Below are 12,959 nucleotides of genomic sequence, written 5' to 3' on the forward strand. Positions count from 1 at the left end.
AGCCGTGGAGGACTGCCTCTTTCTCTGGTCCCGTCAGATGACTCGCAGCTCCCAGAGGACACAGTGTTCTTTCCTACCCCCGTGCCTTTGTACATGCAGTTTTGCGCAGTGGTGGAAGTCCTGGGCTCTGAGGCAGACCTCTTGATTTCAAATCCCAGCTCTTCCATTCACTAGCACTGTGACTTGGGCACGTTATTTAACTTAGGTTGCTTGGTTACCCCATCTATAAAATGGGAATACAGTTTCCACCTGAAGTGTTGGGAAGAATAAATGACTTAATGCAGATCAAGTGCTCAGAGCAGTGCCTGGCCCATGTTAATCCTTAATAACTGTTACTTGTGGCTGTATGGTGTCTCCTCTGCCTGGAATGCTCACCTTCATTTTGTCAGCTGCTCCTTCAATTAACCAGTTCTCTGCTAGGCTGGCTATGAGCTCCTCGAATCCAGGGGTTGTCTTACTAAGATGTTTTTGTGTCCATTGCATAGCGTGGTATCTAGCATTCTAATAGCCACTCAGCAAATCATTGTTAAGTGAATGAATAAAGCCAGGTTTTTAATCCTAAAATGGCCTAGCCACGGATGGACTTGCTTACACCGGTCAGGCCGTAATTCTTTCCCTCGGCCGTGCCTGAGGCCGTCAGTGCCTCTTATCCATCTTTGTAGTCCTTGGGCCACTCTCCTTCCTGCTCCATCCTGATGGGATCCCTTGGTGGGAAACGAAGTCTTCATTGTAGGGTTCTGAGTAGTAAGCAGTAGGGAGGAAGCTGGGCAATGAACAGTTTACTCTGTTTCCCTTCCCTGGTCTGCCCGGACAGTCCTCAGAAAAGACCCCCCTTCCTTCCCTTTGATGAAGGTTTACTTCGCCTCAGAGCTAAGTCTCAGCAAATAAAAATTGGTTCTTGATTGAAAAGAGGAACCTCATCCCCACGTAACTGTCATTTTTCCCACAGTGTGAGGTAAAAGATTTCCACAGGGTTCTTACTCTCTGAGCACTGAAGCCTCACATTTTGCTTAGTTTTAGCCTAAAGAGAGCAGCAGTTCTCAAAGTTTGGCTCGTAGATCCCTGGGTGTTCCCAAGACTCCCAGGGAATCTGTGAGGTCAACATTGCTTTCATAATTACCCTAAGATGTGATTTGCCCTCTTCGCTGTTTCGTGGTGTTTGTGCTGATGGTGCCAAGTCAGTGATGGTGAGGCCACTGGAGGCTTAGCCCGAAGAGGCTGTGGGCCCAGCTCCACTCAGAGCCGTGCTCTTCCCTGCCGTGCACTTTCCCTCTAGAGTGTCCTTGATGAAGCATTGCAGGTTAATTTTAGTAAATCTTGACTCCTGAGTGCTAATCTTTTTTTTAAATGATTTTAAACATTTTATTTATTTAATTTATTTATTTATGGCTGTGTTGGGTCTTCGTTGCTGCGTGCAGGCTTCCTCTAGTTGTGGCGAGTGGGGGCTACTCTTCGTTGTGGTGCGCGGGCTTCTCATTGCGGTGGCTTCTCTTGTTGCGGAGCGTGGGCTCTAGTCACGTGGGCTTCGGTAGTTGTGACTCGCGGGCTCTAGAGTGCAGGCTCAGTAGTTGTGGCGCCCGGGCTTCGTTGCTCCGCGGCATGTGGGATCTTCCCGGACCAGGGCTCGAACCCATGTCCCCTGCATTGTCAGGCGGATTCTTAACCACTGCACCACCAGGGAAGCCCAGCTAATCTTTTTAATATTCAGCAAGACGATGTGCGAGGCCCAGAGACAGTGCCCTGGCGCACTGCAGTGCAGCGGTTGTCCTGGGGAAAAGCACTTGTGTGACTGCGCTGCAAGCTGAACCAGTTGCTGTTTTCATGGAACCCGTTTGTGCTTGAAAGGAGGGCTGATGGGCAAATTGTGGTTGTTCAGAATCGGGTGTTTGGTAGACATTTTCTTATAAAGTGAATGAAGTGAGCTGGTCACTTGAAGAGGAATTGATGTAACTTGGTGAACCAGTATTTTCCAAATGACCAGTACATGTTACCGAATCATGTGAGAGTAAACGATGAATTTTAGTGGAATGGAATACGAGACATTGATTGATTGGTTTCAGATTCCTCATTCTAGCCAGTCTTTAAGAACCTATAATTTGTTAAATTTTGGTTTAGTATCAAAGGAAAAATCCACAATTAATTGAAAAACCTATTAAAATATTCTTTTTTCCAACTAAATATCTGTGTGAGTAGTACTTCACCTCAAACAACATATCACAACAGTTTGAACTCAGAAGCAGGTATAAGAATCCAGCTGTCTTATTAAGGCAGTCTTTAAGCAGTTTCAAAAATATAAAACAGTGCAACTCCTTTCTCTAGATTATTTTTGTTTGGGAAAATATAAAAAATGTTATTTAGGTTGCCAGGTAATGGATTTATTCTTACTTTTAAATGAATTAATAAATATTTTAAGAATTGCTGAACCTTAATTTTTAATAGGTACATATTGATGGAGAGAGCTACACACATAAGAACTCTTCGGAGTCAGTAATTTTTTTTTTTTTTTTTTTTTTTTTGCGGTACGCGGGCCTCCCACTGCTGTGGCCTCTCCCGTTGCGGAGCACAGGCTCCGGACGCGCAGGCTCAGCGGCCATGGCTCACAAGCCCAGCCACTCCACGGCATGTGGGACCCTCCCAGACCGGGGCACGAACCCGTGTCTCCTGCATCGGCAGGCGGACTCTCAACCACTGCGCCACCAGGGAAGCCCTGGAGTTAGTAATTTTTAAGAGTAATGGGATCCTGAGGTCAAAAAGTTTGAGAACCCAGAGTCTGGGGCTCTGCTGTGTAGGCTCCTTGGGATTAGTTATGGCTCTTTAAATTCTGGAGGCTGCTTAGTGACCCCTTGAAGATTTATGTTTGCGAAACTACAAATCAGCCTTGGGATAGGAATTAGTATATGTGGCTATAAGACTGTCTGCAGGAAGCCAGTTACACCTTATCCTGCACAGTCAGAATCAGTGACCCTAAGCTCAGCATGGAGTTACTACTGCTAAATTAGATCAAAATGCTTTAAAGCAGCATATAGGGGGCATAAAAGATATGAATGTTGATCCTGCAACATTCTTGCCTTTGCATATGTCCCCTTGGGGTGCCAGTGCTATTGTATTGCAGCTGTGGCTCAGATGTGCCCTCAAGCTCTCTCCCCTTGTCCGCTTTCCTCCTGCAGGATGTTCCTGTCGAGGCCCTTACCACAGTTAAGCCATACTGCAATGAGATCCATGCCCAGGCTCAGCTCTGGCTCAAGAGAGACCCCAAGGCATCCTATGAAGCCTGGAAGAAGTGTCTTCCTATCAGAGGTGTGTCTGTCTGTCTCTTCAAGACTTGAGAAATCGGTCATTCCTACCCCATCCCAGCAGCCCCACAATCCCCCCCCTTTCTGTCCCTTTCTTCTCCTTACGTCTCTCTGCACCCCTTTGCCTGCCAGGGATCGATGGCAACGGGAAGTCCCCCAGCAAATCAGAGCTCCACCATCTCTATTTGACTGAGAAGTACGTGTGGCGGTGGAAGCAGTTCCTGAGTCGTCGGGGGAAGAGGACCTCCCCCTTGGATCTCAAGCTGGGCCACAACAACTGGCTGCGGCAAGTGAGTGAGCGTCCCCTGGGCCCCTCGCCCTGCTGTGCTGGCCTCAGATCCCGAGCAGGGTGTTTCTACTCCTCCCCACTTGTCTGCTCTGCTTTCTCTTCTTTCTCTTTGTTATTATTGCTTCCTTTCACATAGGTAGAGGTTCTCGGTTGCCGCCGCCAGCGTGGTGGACTGGCCGAAACAGAACTCTTTCCGCCTTCTCATCAAGCTCGTGATCTCTGGTCTCCTCCCTGAACACTGAACAGACCTGAGCCTCAGTGCCTGTACTCCCCTTTCTCCTTCCACCTTTCATATCTTCTGCTGTCCTCTTCCTCTTTCCAGCTAATGTTCTTAAAGATTAAAGTAATTATATTTTAGAGAATTCGTTTGTCCATTGGTTCATAACATAAATAACTGGTTTACATTAAATGTTAAGTGTTCACCGTGTAGCTGTCCCCAAAATAGAATTACAGATGTCTTTGCTAAGGAGAATTCCTGCTTGTCTTTTTTCCTACCTCAGTCATCTTGGGTACATTCTCCAAAGTAGTTGATAGAGAAAATCTCCATGAAGAAGGTGGCTCTTAGGCAGCCTCTTTACCAGCCTGCAGCAGTCTGATCTTGTGTTAGCTGGTGATTTTTACCTTTAACCTTTCCTAGAGAGGTACTCAGAGGACTTCCTCTGGATGGGTGGCAGTTGACTGTGCCCTGCGGGGCCTGATGAGAGGCTGTTAGTTGAGCCGGGGCTTCTGTCCATACCCCACAGGTGCTCTTTACTCCCGCGACGCAGGCTGCACGGCAGGCAGCCTGTACCATCGTGGAAGCTCTGGCCACCATTCCCAGCCGCAAGCAGCAGGTCCTCGATCTCCTCACCAGGTACCGTTTGAGAGTGGGATGGGCAGGGTGGTTGGACTTCATCTCGAGCCCTTCCCGCTTTCCCAGGGGAATCCACAGATCAGGGTGACTGGAGGCGCACCTGTGCTCTGTAACTGTCTCATTCCTTGTAGAAGATCACAGAAACAAAAAAGTTCTAAAAAGCTGAATTGTCGTGATAGTGCAATTGTAGTGGTAGTAACGGTGGTGGTGGTAATAGAGCAGCAGAATTTCAGCAGCTAGTATTTTCTGAGATCTTACGAGCTTATAAATGCTTGGCATGCACTGTCTCATTTAATCCTTATCTGGGCTTAAAGTGGTTAATTAACTTGTCTACTGGAAGGCAAGATTTGAATCCAGGCAGTCTAATTCCAGAGCCCACATTATTGGCCACTAAACTCTGGTAAACTTACCTTGTGAGTGACTCAGTCACAGCCATACTCGTGCTGCCCCAATAACCGCCATTCATATTTTGGTGCTTTATTGTTCCAAACGTGTATAGTTTGTTGCACTGCATTCCCTGTTGTGTGCTCTTGAGCTTTCCCCAAGTGTGGGGAGTTCCCGAGTGGGGAGTTTGGGGTTTTCTCGCCCCACCCCCTTCCTTCCATGGAAGAGGGAGTGAAGGACAGCAGAGGCATGAAAGATGGAAGAAGCAAAGAGGAGCTGTTAGGACTGTTGCAGCTGTTTGAGTTCTCTCTCAGTGCCTGTCTCTCCATGGCAGTTACCTGGACGAGTTGAGCGTAGCAGGGGAGTGTGCCGCCGAGTACCTGGCGCTCTACCAGAAGCTCATCACTTCTGCTCACTGGAAAGTCTACCTGGCAGCTCGAGGAGTCCTGCCCTACGTGGGCAACCTCATCACCAAGGTACCTCCATCTCACCCAGCCCAGCAGAGCCCCTTTCCCTAGCTCTGCTTTCGTTGTCCCCTTTCTCTGCGTGAACTTTGTGGTGTTCTTTTATACCAAGAAGAAACATTTGTTGAAAATGCAGGCATACCTTGCCTCATTGCACTTTGCAGGCGACTGCGGGTTTTTGATAAATTGAAGGTTTGTGGCAATGCTGCATCAAGTAAGACTATCGGCGCCACTTTTCCAACAACATTATGTTTAAATTAAGGTATAGACATTGCTTTCTTAGACACAAGCTATTGCACACTTAATAGATTACAGTCGAGTGTAGACATGAGTTTTATATTCATGGGAAAAAACAAACAAAGTTGTGTGACTCGCTTTATTGCAGTAATCGCTTTATTGCGGTGGTCTGGAACTGAACCTGCAGTATTTCTGAGATCTGCGTGTGGTACTTCTGTGACTTCATTGTGTTCATCATGAGGTTATGCAGTCTGTTGGGGTCACTTTGACTGTTCTCCATTTTTAAGCAGTCCCTTAACATCATTGCAACTGTCCTTGGCTTCTTGGAAAGGAGTTCTGCAAAGTTCTGCAAATGCTCTCTCAGCTTGAGAGAGCATTAGAATAAAAAGATGGTGCTGCCAGTTCCTGGACCAGTGGTGGGGTGGACCAGTGTCGTTGGCAGTGCTGTCACACTAACTGTGCTTATTGTCCTGTTTAGGAAATAGCCCGCTTGTTGGCCCTGGAGGAGGCCACCCTGAGCACTGATCTGCAGCAGGGCTATGCCCTCAAGAGTCTCACAGGTAGAGAGCGCCTCCCAGCCCTTCCTTTAGGGCACCCTGGGTATAGTTTGGGGACTGACCCTGAGTTCCTTGGATGCTGTGGTTGACTCTCTTCTCTCTCATGTTGACCACACTGCACTTTTAAGGTCTGCGTTTTTCTCCTCAGGGATGGCTTTACGTCTTTCTTTTTTTTTTTTTTTTTGCGGTACGCGGGCCTCTCACTGCTGTGGCCTCTTCCGTTGCGGAGCACAGGCTCCGGACGTGCAGGCTCAGCGGCCATGGCTCACGGGCCTAGCCGCTCTGTGGCACGTGGGATCTTCCCGGACCGGGGCACGAACCCGTGTCCCCTGCGTCGGCAGGCGGACTCTCAACCACTGCGCCACCAGGGAAGCCCTCTCCTCAGGGATGGCTTTATGTCTTTGAGCATCTGTTGGCTATTGACCAGTTCACATCATTGAGCATGCCCCATGCCAAGCACAAAGATAGTGTTTCCCTGCTTTTGAGTTGCTCGTCATCTTTTGAGGATGAATTAAGCCTTCTTTGCTTAATTCTCATTCAGAACTCTTGTAGCAACTTTTTCCTGTCCCCACAGGCCTTCTTTCCTCCTTCGTGGAGGTGGAATCCATCAAAAGGCACTTTAAAAGTCGCTTGGTGGGTACTGTGCTGAATGGATACCTGTGCTTGCGGAAGCTGGTGGTGCAGAGGACCAAGCTGATTGACGAGACCCAGGACATGCTGCTGGAGATGCTGGAGGACATGACCACAGGTAGCACCACCCAGCAGCCTGCAGCCCGAGATTCCCATGTCCCTTCTGGCTCCACTTAGGTACACTGGTCTGATTTCCCCAACTTCCTCAGAGCCAGAACAGGGGCAGCAAACATCTCACATTCAAGGAAAGAAGGAGAAGAAATTTCTCTTGAGACGATTGGTTCCTGGGGTTGTAAAATTCCAGAGCTGGCCTCAGTCATTTGGGACTTATTTTATACTGACTGCACCACGTAGCTTGTGGGATCTTAGTTCCCCGACCAGGGATCGAACCCGTGCCCCCCGCAGTGGAAGCACAGAGTCCTAACCACTGGACCGCCAGGGAGTTCCCAGTTTGGACTTTTTATATTGAGCTCATAGTGTGGGACGAGGTCAAAAGTTCTCATGTTGGTGTCTTTCACTGGTTCTGGAAGATTCTCAGCCATCATCTCTTCAGTTGCCTCTGCTGTCTTCTTTCTCCTTGTCCTTGTGGAGCTCTGCTCTCACTCTGTCATCCCTGTGTCTTCCTTTCTCTTTCATAGTGTCCATCTCATTGTATCTTTATGCTGATTTTGGATAATGTCTTCCATCCTGTACCGTGTCATTCAGTTCATTGATTTTTTCTTCACTTTGTTGTCTTTTTAATCTACCCATTGAATTCTTGCAGTTCTGTGTAGACTTTATAGTCTCTAGTTTTTTACTGACATTTCCTTCTCCTTTTATAATCTTTCAGCATAGCAAACTTATTTCTGTGTCTGATGATTCTAAAATTTGAAGTATTTATTGATCTAATTCTGTTGTTTGTTTTTCTGGCTCTTGCTTATGGTGCCTTAAATCTTTTTGCATTTTGTGATGTTTTTGACTGTGAGCTCGTGTTTTGAGGGTTTATCTATGGAAATTCTTCAGGACCTGAGTCAAAGGTGGGTTTTTCCAGAGAAGATTTGTAACCACTTCTGTGAGGCATCTCAGGGTACAGCCATCCCAGGGCCGCCTTCAACAAAGTTCTGACCTTAGATTTTTCAGACCTCCTAGATAGTTTGAGCCACAAACCCTGTGAGGAACAGCTTGTTATGAGTTCTTGGAGGAGATTTTTTTTCCCCCTCTACTCAGTGCTGCATTTTGAGGGAAGACAATGTCCTTTCATTGATTTGCTTGGGGGAAAGGGAGAGTTATTTTTAGTTGACCCTTATACCAAGGATGTAGCTCTTTTGGGGTACCAGATTTACATGTATGTGTATAGCGGGGTGGTTCCTGCCAGATTCTCCACCTTGGCAGATTTGTGGCTTTGTATCCAGCTCTCAGATCCTGGCAGGTTATTGAAATGAAAGCTCATGGCAAAAATTCGCCTCCGTGCTTTGCTAACCTCCCTGGGTTCCCAATTTTTCTTAATTTTGGGACTGTGGCTTTCTTTGCTAGTGTGGCAGTTCACTGATACCTTTTTATTCAATATTTTAAATTGTTTTTAAGTGGAGGAGTGGAAAGTAGGTCAGGGGACATAGTCTGCTGTATTGCCAGACATGGAGGTCCTTCTGGTGCCATTTTCAGCTGTCTTGCTGAGCTGGTTTGTGACCTTGGCAACTGGACCCTTTTCGAGAGCGTTATTACAGCACTTGCATGTATGACTTGAAGTTTATCTCTTTCGTTTATAGAGGGCGATCTACTTAACCTTTTAGAATGAAACTGAAAACTATAACCTCCTTTTGATTTGACTGGAATGCAGTTAGGATCATTATTTGACATTTTTGGGTACCTATTTTGGGCAAGAGGATGCAAGGTTATAATTCCCAGAGGGAGCAAGACGTGTACACAACTGTGATGCTCTGTGTTGACTTGGGTATTAAGGCTTTCAAATGGAATGTGGTCTGAGTATAAGAATCAGTCAGCTTCAGGTTTCCAGTTGAAATACTGATACTGCCACATAGGACATTGAAAGACTTGCTAGGCAGAAAGAATCTGTCAGTGACGGAACTTCATTTAAAGTCTCATCTTAGTTTCCGTGTGCGAAGCTCTTTCCTAACTGACTTGGCCACACTGATTTCTGGTAGGTACAGAATCGGAAACCAAGGCTTTCATGGCCGTGTGCATTGAGACAGCCAAGCGCTACAATCTGGATGACTACCGGACTCCTGTCTTCATCTTTGAGAGGCTCTGCAGCATCATCTATCCTGTAAGCATAAGCAGTGGTGCTTCCCGTGGCTCTCGGGGTGTCAGCATGAGCCATTTCTCCATGAAGCCTCTTGGTGATTCATTATAGTCATGGGTAATCTTACCAGAGGTGGCCTGTTCAGGCAGTGTTTTAGGAAGCACCGCATGTAAAACAGAAGCAACCTCATAAATGGTGGGAAATCTAAAGACCTTCCTTGGTCTCATTTCCTAGATTCAAAGTCAAAATCAATCTTTCTTTTTGAGCTAGGTCTAACCTCCCGTTGCCCAAATCCTGGTATTAATCCAATATGCTGTGAAAGAAGCAACGCTGAGCTAGGGCGTAAGGAAATTTTCACCCTCTTCCTTCTTTCCCTGCCCATGTTTTGTGCACGCTTGGATGCCGGTGTATTTGTTTCCGTAGCCCGAACTATATAGAAGCGTGGTATGATCCAAAGATCCCCTCCTGTTATTGAGGAAGAATGAAGGACACCGGCATCGTCAGTTAACGATGAGAGATCAGTGGGGTTGGGCGTGCCTGAATATTGTATAATATAGAGAAGACCCTTTCCTTGACTGGAGGGTCACCAGGGACAAAGTCATCTGGCCCCAGATTGGTTGGCATCGCATGAGACGAGCAGGAGGAGAGCCCTCTCTGCCCTCGTGTCAGTGATCCGGCTTTCATGGGTCACTCCTCATCTGCTTATTTTGTTAGGCTTTCCCTTCTAATCTCTCCTTAAGTTTCAGAGGAGGTGCTTGATATTTAAGGCTATTTGAATTATATTTGGATTTTTTGAATCACCTCTGAGCTTCTTATGCTTTATGTCTTTAAATGTGTAAGGGGCTGGATGAGTTTGGTGTGTTTTCCTCAGGGTGTCCGTGAGCAGGGTAGCATGGTCTAAATCAAAAAGGTCTCTGCCATCCCTCTGCACGTATATTTATGCCATCCCTTCTGCTTCCTTCTCTCTGTCCTTTAGGAGGAGAATGAAGTCACTGAATTCTTTGTGACCCTGGAGAAGGATCCCCAACAAGAAGACTTCTTACAGGGCAGGATGCCCGGGAACCCATACAGCAGCAATGAGCCAGGCATTGGGCCACTCATGAGGGATATAAAGAACAAGATTTGCCAGGACTGTGACTTGGTGGCTCTCCTGGAGGATGATAGTGGAATGGAGGTAACAAGCATAGGACACCACTGTCATGGTTAGGGTTCCTTTCCCTCAGGAGCCGATTAACTGGGCCTTTGTAAAGGTGGGCTAAGGATCTCCACCTGCCTACCCCACCTGGAGTTCAGGGTAATCACCTGTAAAGGGCTCTGCCCACTGCCTGGCGCATGGGAAGCGAATGGTTGGTGACTGTTGCGTATCATGGCGCAGGCTTGCATTGTTCTTGTTGCTGTGGCAGAGGCTTTCCAGGGATTCCAAGTTAATTAAGCGCCCTAAATACTGGCACTTTAGCCCCTGTGCAGGTTTCTGGCCCTGTATCTGGTACCTTCTGGCAGACAACACTAGGGTCTGGCGTTATCGTATACATGGTGAAAAGCTTGTTGGTGAAATAGAGAAAATTGTCTTCTTTGGTGCTGAGCTGAAATGGATTCAGGATAGGAGAAGGTCCTCAGCAGTGTTTTAACCTGGAGTCCATGGTTTGGGTTAGAGCTGTTTGTAACCCCTGAACTTGTACACAAAATTCTGCGTGTTGCGCACACATGTGCATGTTTTAGAGAGAGAGAGTCGATAGGTCCCTGACGCAGACATTATGCCATAAGCGCCCTTTGATCTTGAAGTTTACTTGCCTTACAATTATTTCCAAATAACAGCATCATTTTCTTTTCTGTTCAGCTTCTAGTGAACAATAAAATCATTAGTTTGGACCTTCCTGTGGCCGAGGTTTACAAGAAGGTCTGGTGTACCACGAATGAGGTATGTGTTTGTTTTCCTGCTTGGAGGTGTGGTTTGACTTGCAGACTTGTACTAGGAAGAGCTGTTGTTCATCGTCACTTGCCCAGGTGGTAGCAGCATGTAAGGACCTTTACTTCCCCTGTCGGTGTTGGTGTGGAGAAAACCGGTCACCTTGTCCTCCTTGTGAGGCAGCTTACAGGTGAGGGGAGAGGAGTTTCAGGAGGGGTGAGCGTTTCCTGGCCGTGCAGCCGGCCCGGGCGAAGTCTGAGGAAGCCCGGTGATGGGGAGGGCTTGCTGTCAAGAGTGGACACCTCTTGACTGAGATTAATCTCAACTATTATGGGCTTGCTCACTTTTCAGAACATTTTCCAGTACTGTGTCGAGGAGCATAGTTTTTATTTTACTAGTTGGGAAACTGAGACTCAAAAGGCAGTTCTGAAGGAGTGGAAAAGGGAAATGAAGGAAGCATGGCGCTGTGGTCCTTTTGGCCACCTCAGTACCATTTGTCCGCTTATAAAAGTCAGATATTCCACTTCCCCCACTGACATTTTAGCATCAAAACAACCATACAGATTTAATCCCTGATGCACCAAAAGAATTCAGGACAAGCTTTTCTGGGCACCCTTGTAAATGGTGGTATGGAACCCAAAGAATATACATCGTCAGCCTCCCCTTTTGAACCAGGAGGCAAGAAGTTGGGGATCATTTGTCCCTCGCATTAATGTGCTTAATCCACCAAGGGGTTCTTCCGGCAAAGTCCGGAGTTTGTGGCACCTTTTTATCCGGGCCTTCATCAGCCTCCCTTTTTACTTTATCCCCCATTTCCCTGATAAGCAGCCCATCTCTTCAGCTACAGACAAGGGTCTGTTTTCTGTGTCTCTCTCTCTCTGTCCATGGTCTATGGCTGTCCCCTCTCTTAGTTCCCACTGGGCTTCCACAGCTGGAAATGCTCTGGGACCTGGCCTGACAGGTTCTCTCCCTCCAGGGTTTCGTCTCCTGAAGCTGAGCATGGCTTAGAGGCAGGCAGCTTGAATTAGTATGGTACCTGCTCTCCCACTTAATTTGCTAGAATGTAACTTCAAGCCTCCGTTTCTCACCTCCAAAATGAGGATAATACTACCTGTGCTAGAGTGCCTGAGCTGGTACCTGGTGGAGCATGAAGTCTCATGATCCTCCAGTTTAGGGAAGTTGCTGGAATCTTCTAATTTACAAGACTTATTTCTAGTCATTCTCTCAGGTTGTAGGTTTAGCTTGAGGAAATTTGGATGAATCCTCTCCTTGCTGTGGGGTTATATGAAGACCTCAGGATCTCCCTAGGCAGAGATTGGTGTATTCTGTTTTCTTGCTTTTGATTCCTGAGACTTGAATCGCAGCCCTTTGATCTAATTGACTTCCCTCGTCCTGATCCCTATTGATTAGAGAGAATTTATACTCCTGAAGGAGGCACAGGCTTGGAAACAGAACTGGGCTTATAGCTGGATAACTCTGAACAAGCTGTGTAACCTTGTATAGAAGGGTAATATAAAGTGCCTAATTAGCAACGGGCTTAGTGCAGAGTGAAAGCAATAAATACTAGTTGTTACAGTTCTTACATAGTTTGAATGAAATTAAGTGAGGTAGTGTCTGTAAAATGCTTCACACAACTCCTGGCCTGTCGTAGACCTTAAATAAAATGAGCTTTCTTTCCACTAAGTGAATTGTAGTGCGTCTGGATTCTAGATTTTGTGGTTAAGACTCTGCAGAGAAATAGAAGTTGCCCACACCGCCGAAGCATTAAGCAAGACCAGGTGTCGAGTCCTTTGCATTTTCTGGGCCTGTTCACAAGCACATTTCTCCAACTCTGTCTGCTCAGGGCGAGCCCATGAGGATTGTTTACCGGATGCGGGGGCTGCTGGGCGATGCCACCGAGGAGTTTATCGAGTCCCTGGACTCCACCACGGGTACGGCCCTTCCCACAGACGCCGCCGCACGTTCGGTTTGAGGACTGGGAGCTCTGAGCAGCAGTTCACGTCCTGGGACTTGGGGGCAGTCTGGGCAGATGCTCTCTCGCAATTCTGTTCAGAATTGAGGGGGGGGGCTTCCCTGGTGGCGCAGTGGTTGAGAGTCCGCCTGCCGA

At 47.3% G+C, this 12,959-nt stretch overlaps 1 protein-coding gene across 4 annotated transcripts in view; it reads left to right on the forward strand.

The window, feature by feature from the left end:
- Positions 1–12,959, forward strand: part of UBR4 (ubiquitin protein ligase E3 component n-recognin 4) — a 127,492-nt gene that overhangs the window by 92,551 nt on the left and 21,982 nt on the right. For all 4 annotated transcript variants that reach the window (XM_024749779.1, XM_024749780.1, XM_024749781.1 and 1 more), the window contains 10 exons: positions 3,168–3,297; positions 3,426–3,583; positions 4,326–4,435; positions 5,154–5,295; positions 5,999–6,080; positions 6,652–6,825; positions 8,849–8,970; positions 9,923–10,120; positions 10,784–10,864; positions 12,696–12,783. In XM_024749779.1, coding sequence (XP_024605547.1) covers positions 3,168–3,297; positions 3,426–3,583; positions 4,326–4,435; positions 5,154–5,295; positions 5,999–6,080; positions 6,652–6,825; positions 8,849–8,970; positions 9,923–10,120; positions 10,784–10,864; positions 12,696–12,783 — 1,285 coding nt within the window. The remainder of the gene's footprint in view (positions 1–3,167; positions 3,298–3,425; positions 3,584–4,325; positions 4,436–5,153; positions 5,296–5,998; positions 6,081–6,651; positions 6,826–8,848; positions 8,971–9,922; positions 10,121–10,783; positions 10,865–12,695; positions 12,784–12,959) is intronic.

The sequence above is a fragment of the Neophocaena asiaeorientalis genome, unplaced genomic scaffold (genome assembly GCF_003031525.2).
Source record: "Neophocaena asiaeorientalis asiaeorientalis breed wild unplaced genomic scaffold, Neophocaena_asiaeorientalis_V1.1 scaffold275, whole genome shotgun sequence".
Classification (NCBI taxonomy): Eukaryota; Metazoa; Chordata; class Mammalia; order Artiodactyla; family Phocoenidae; genus Neophocaena; species Neophocaena asiaeorientalis.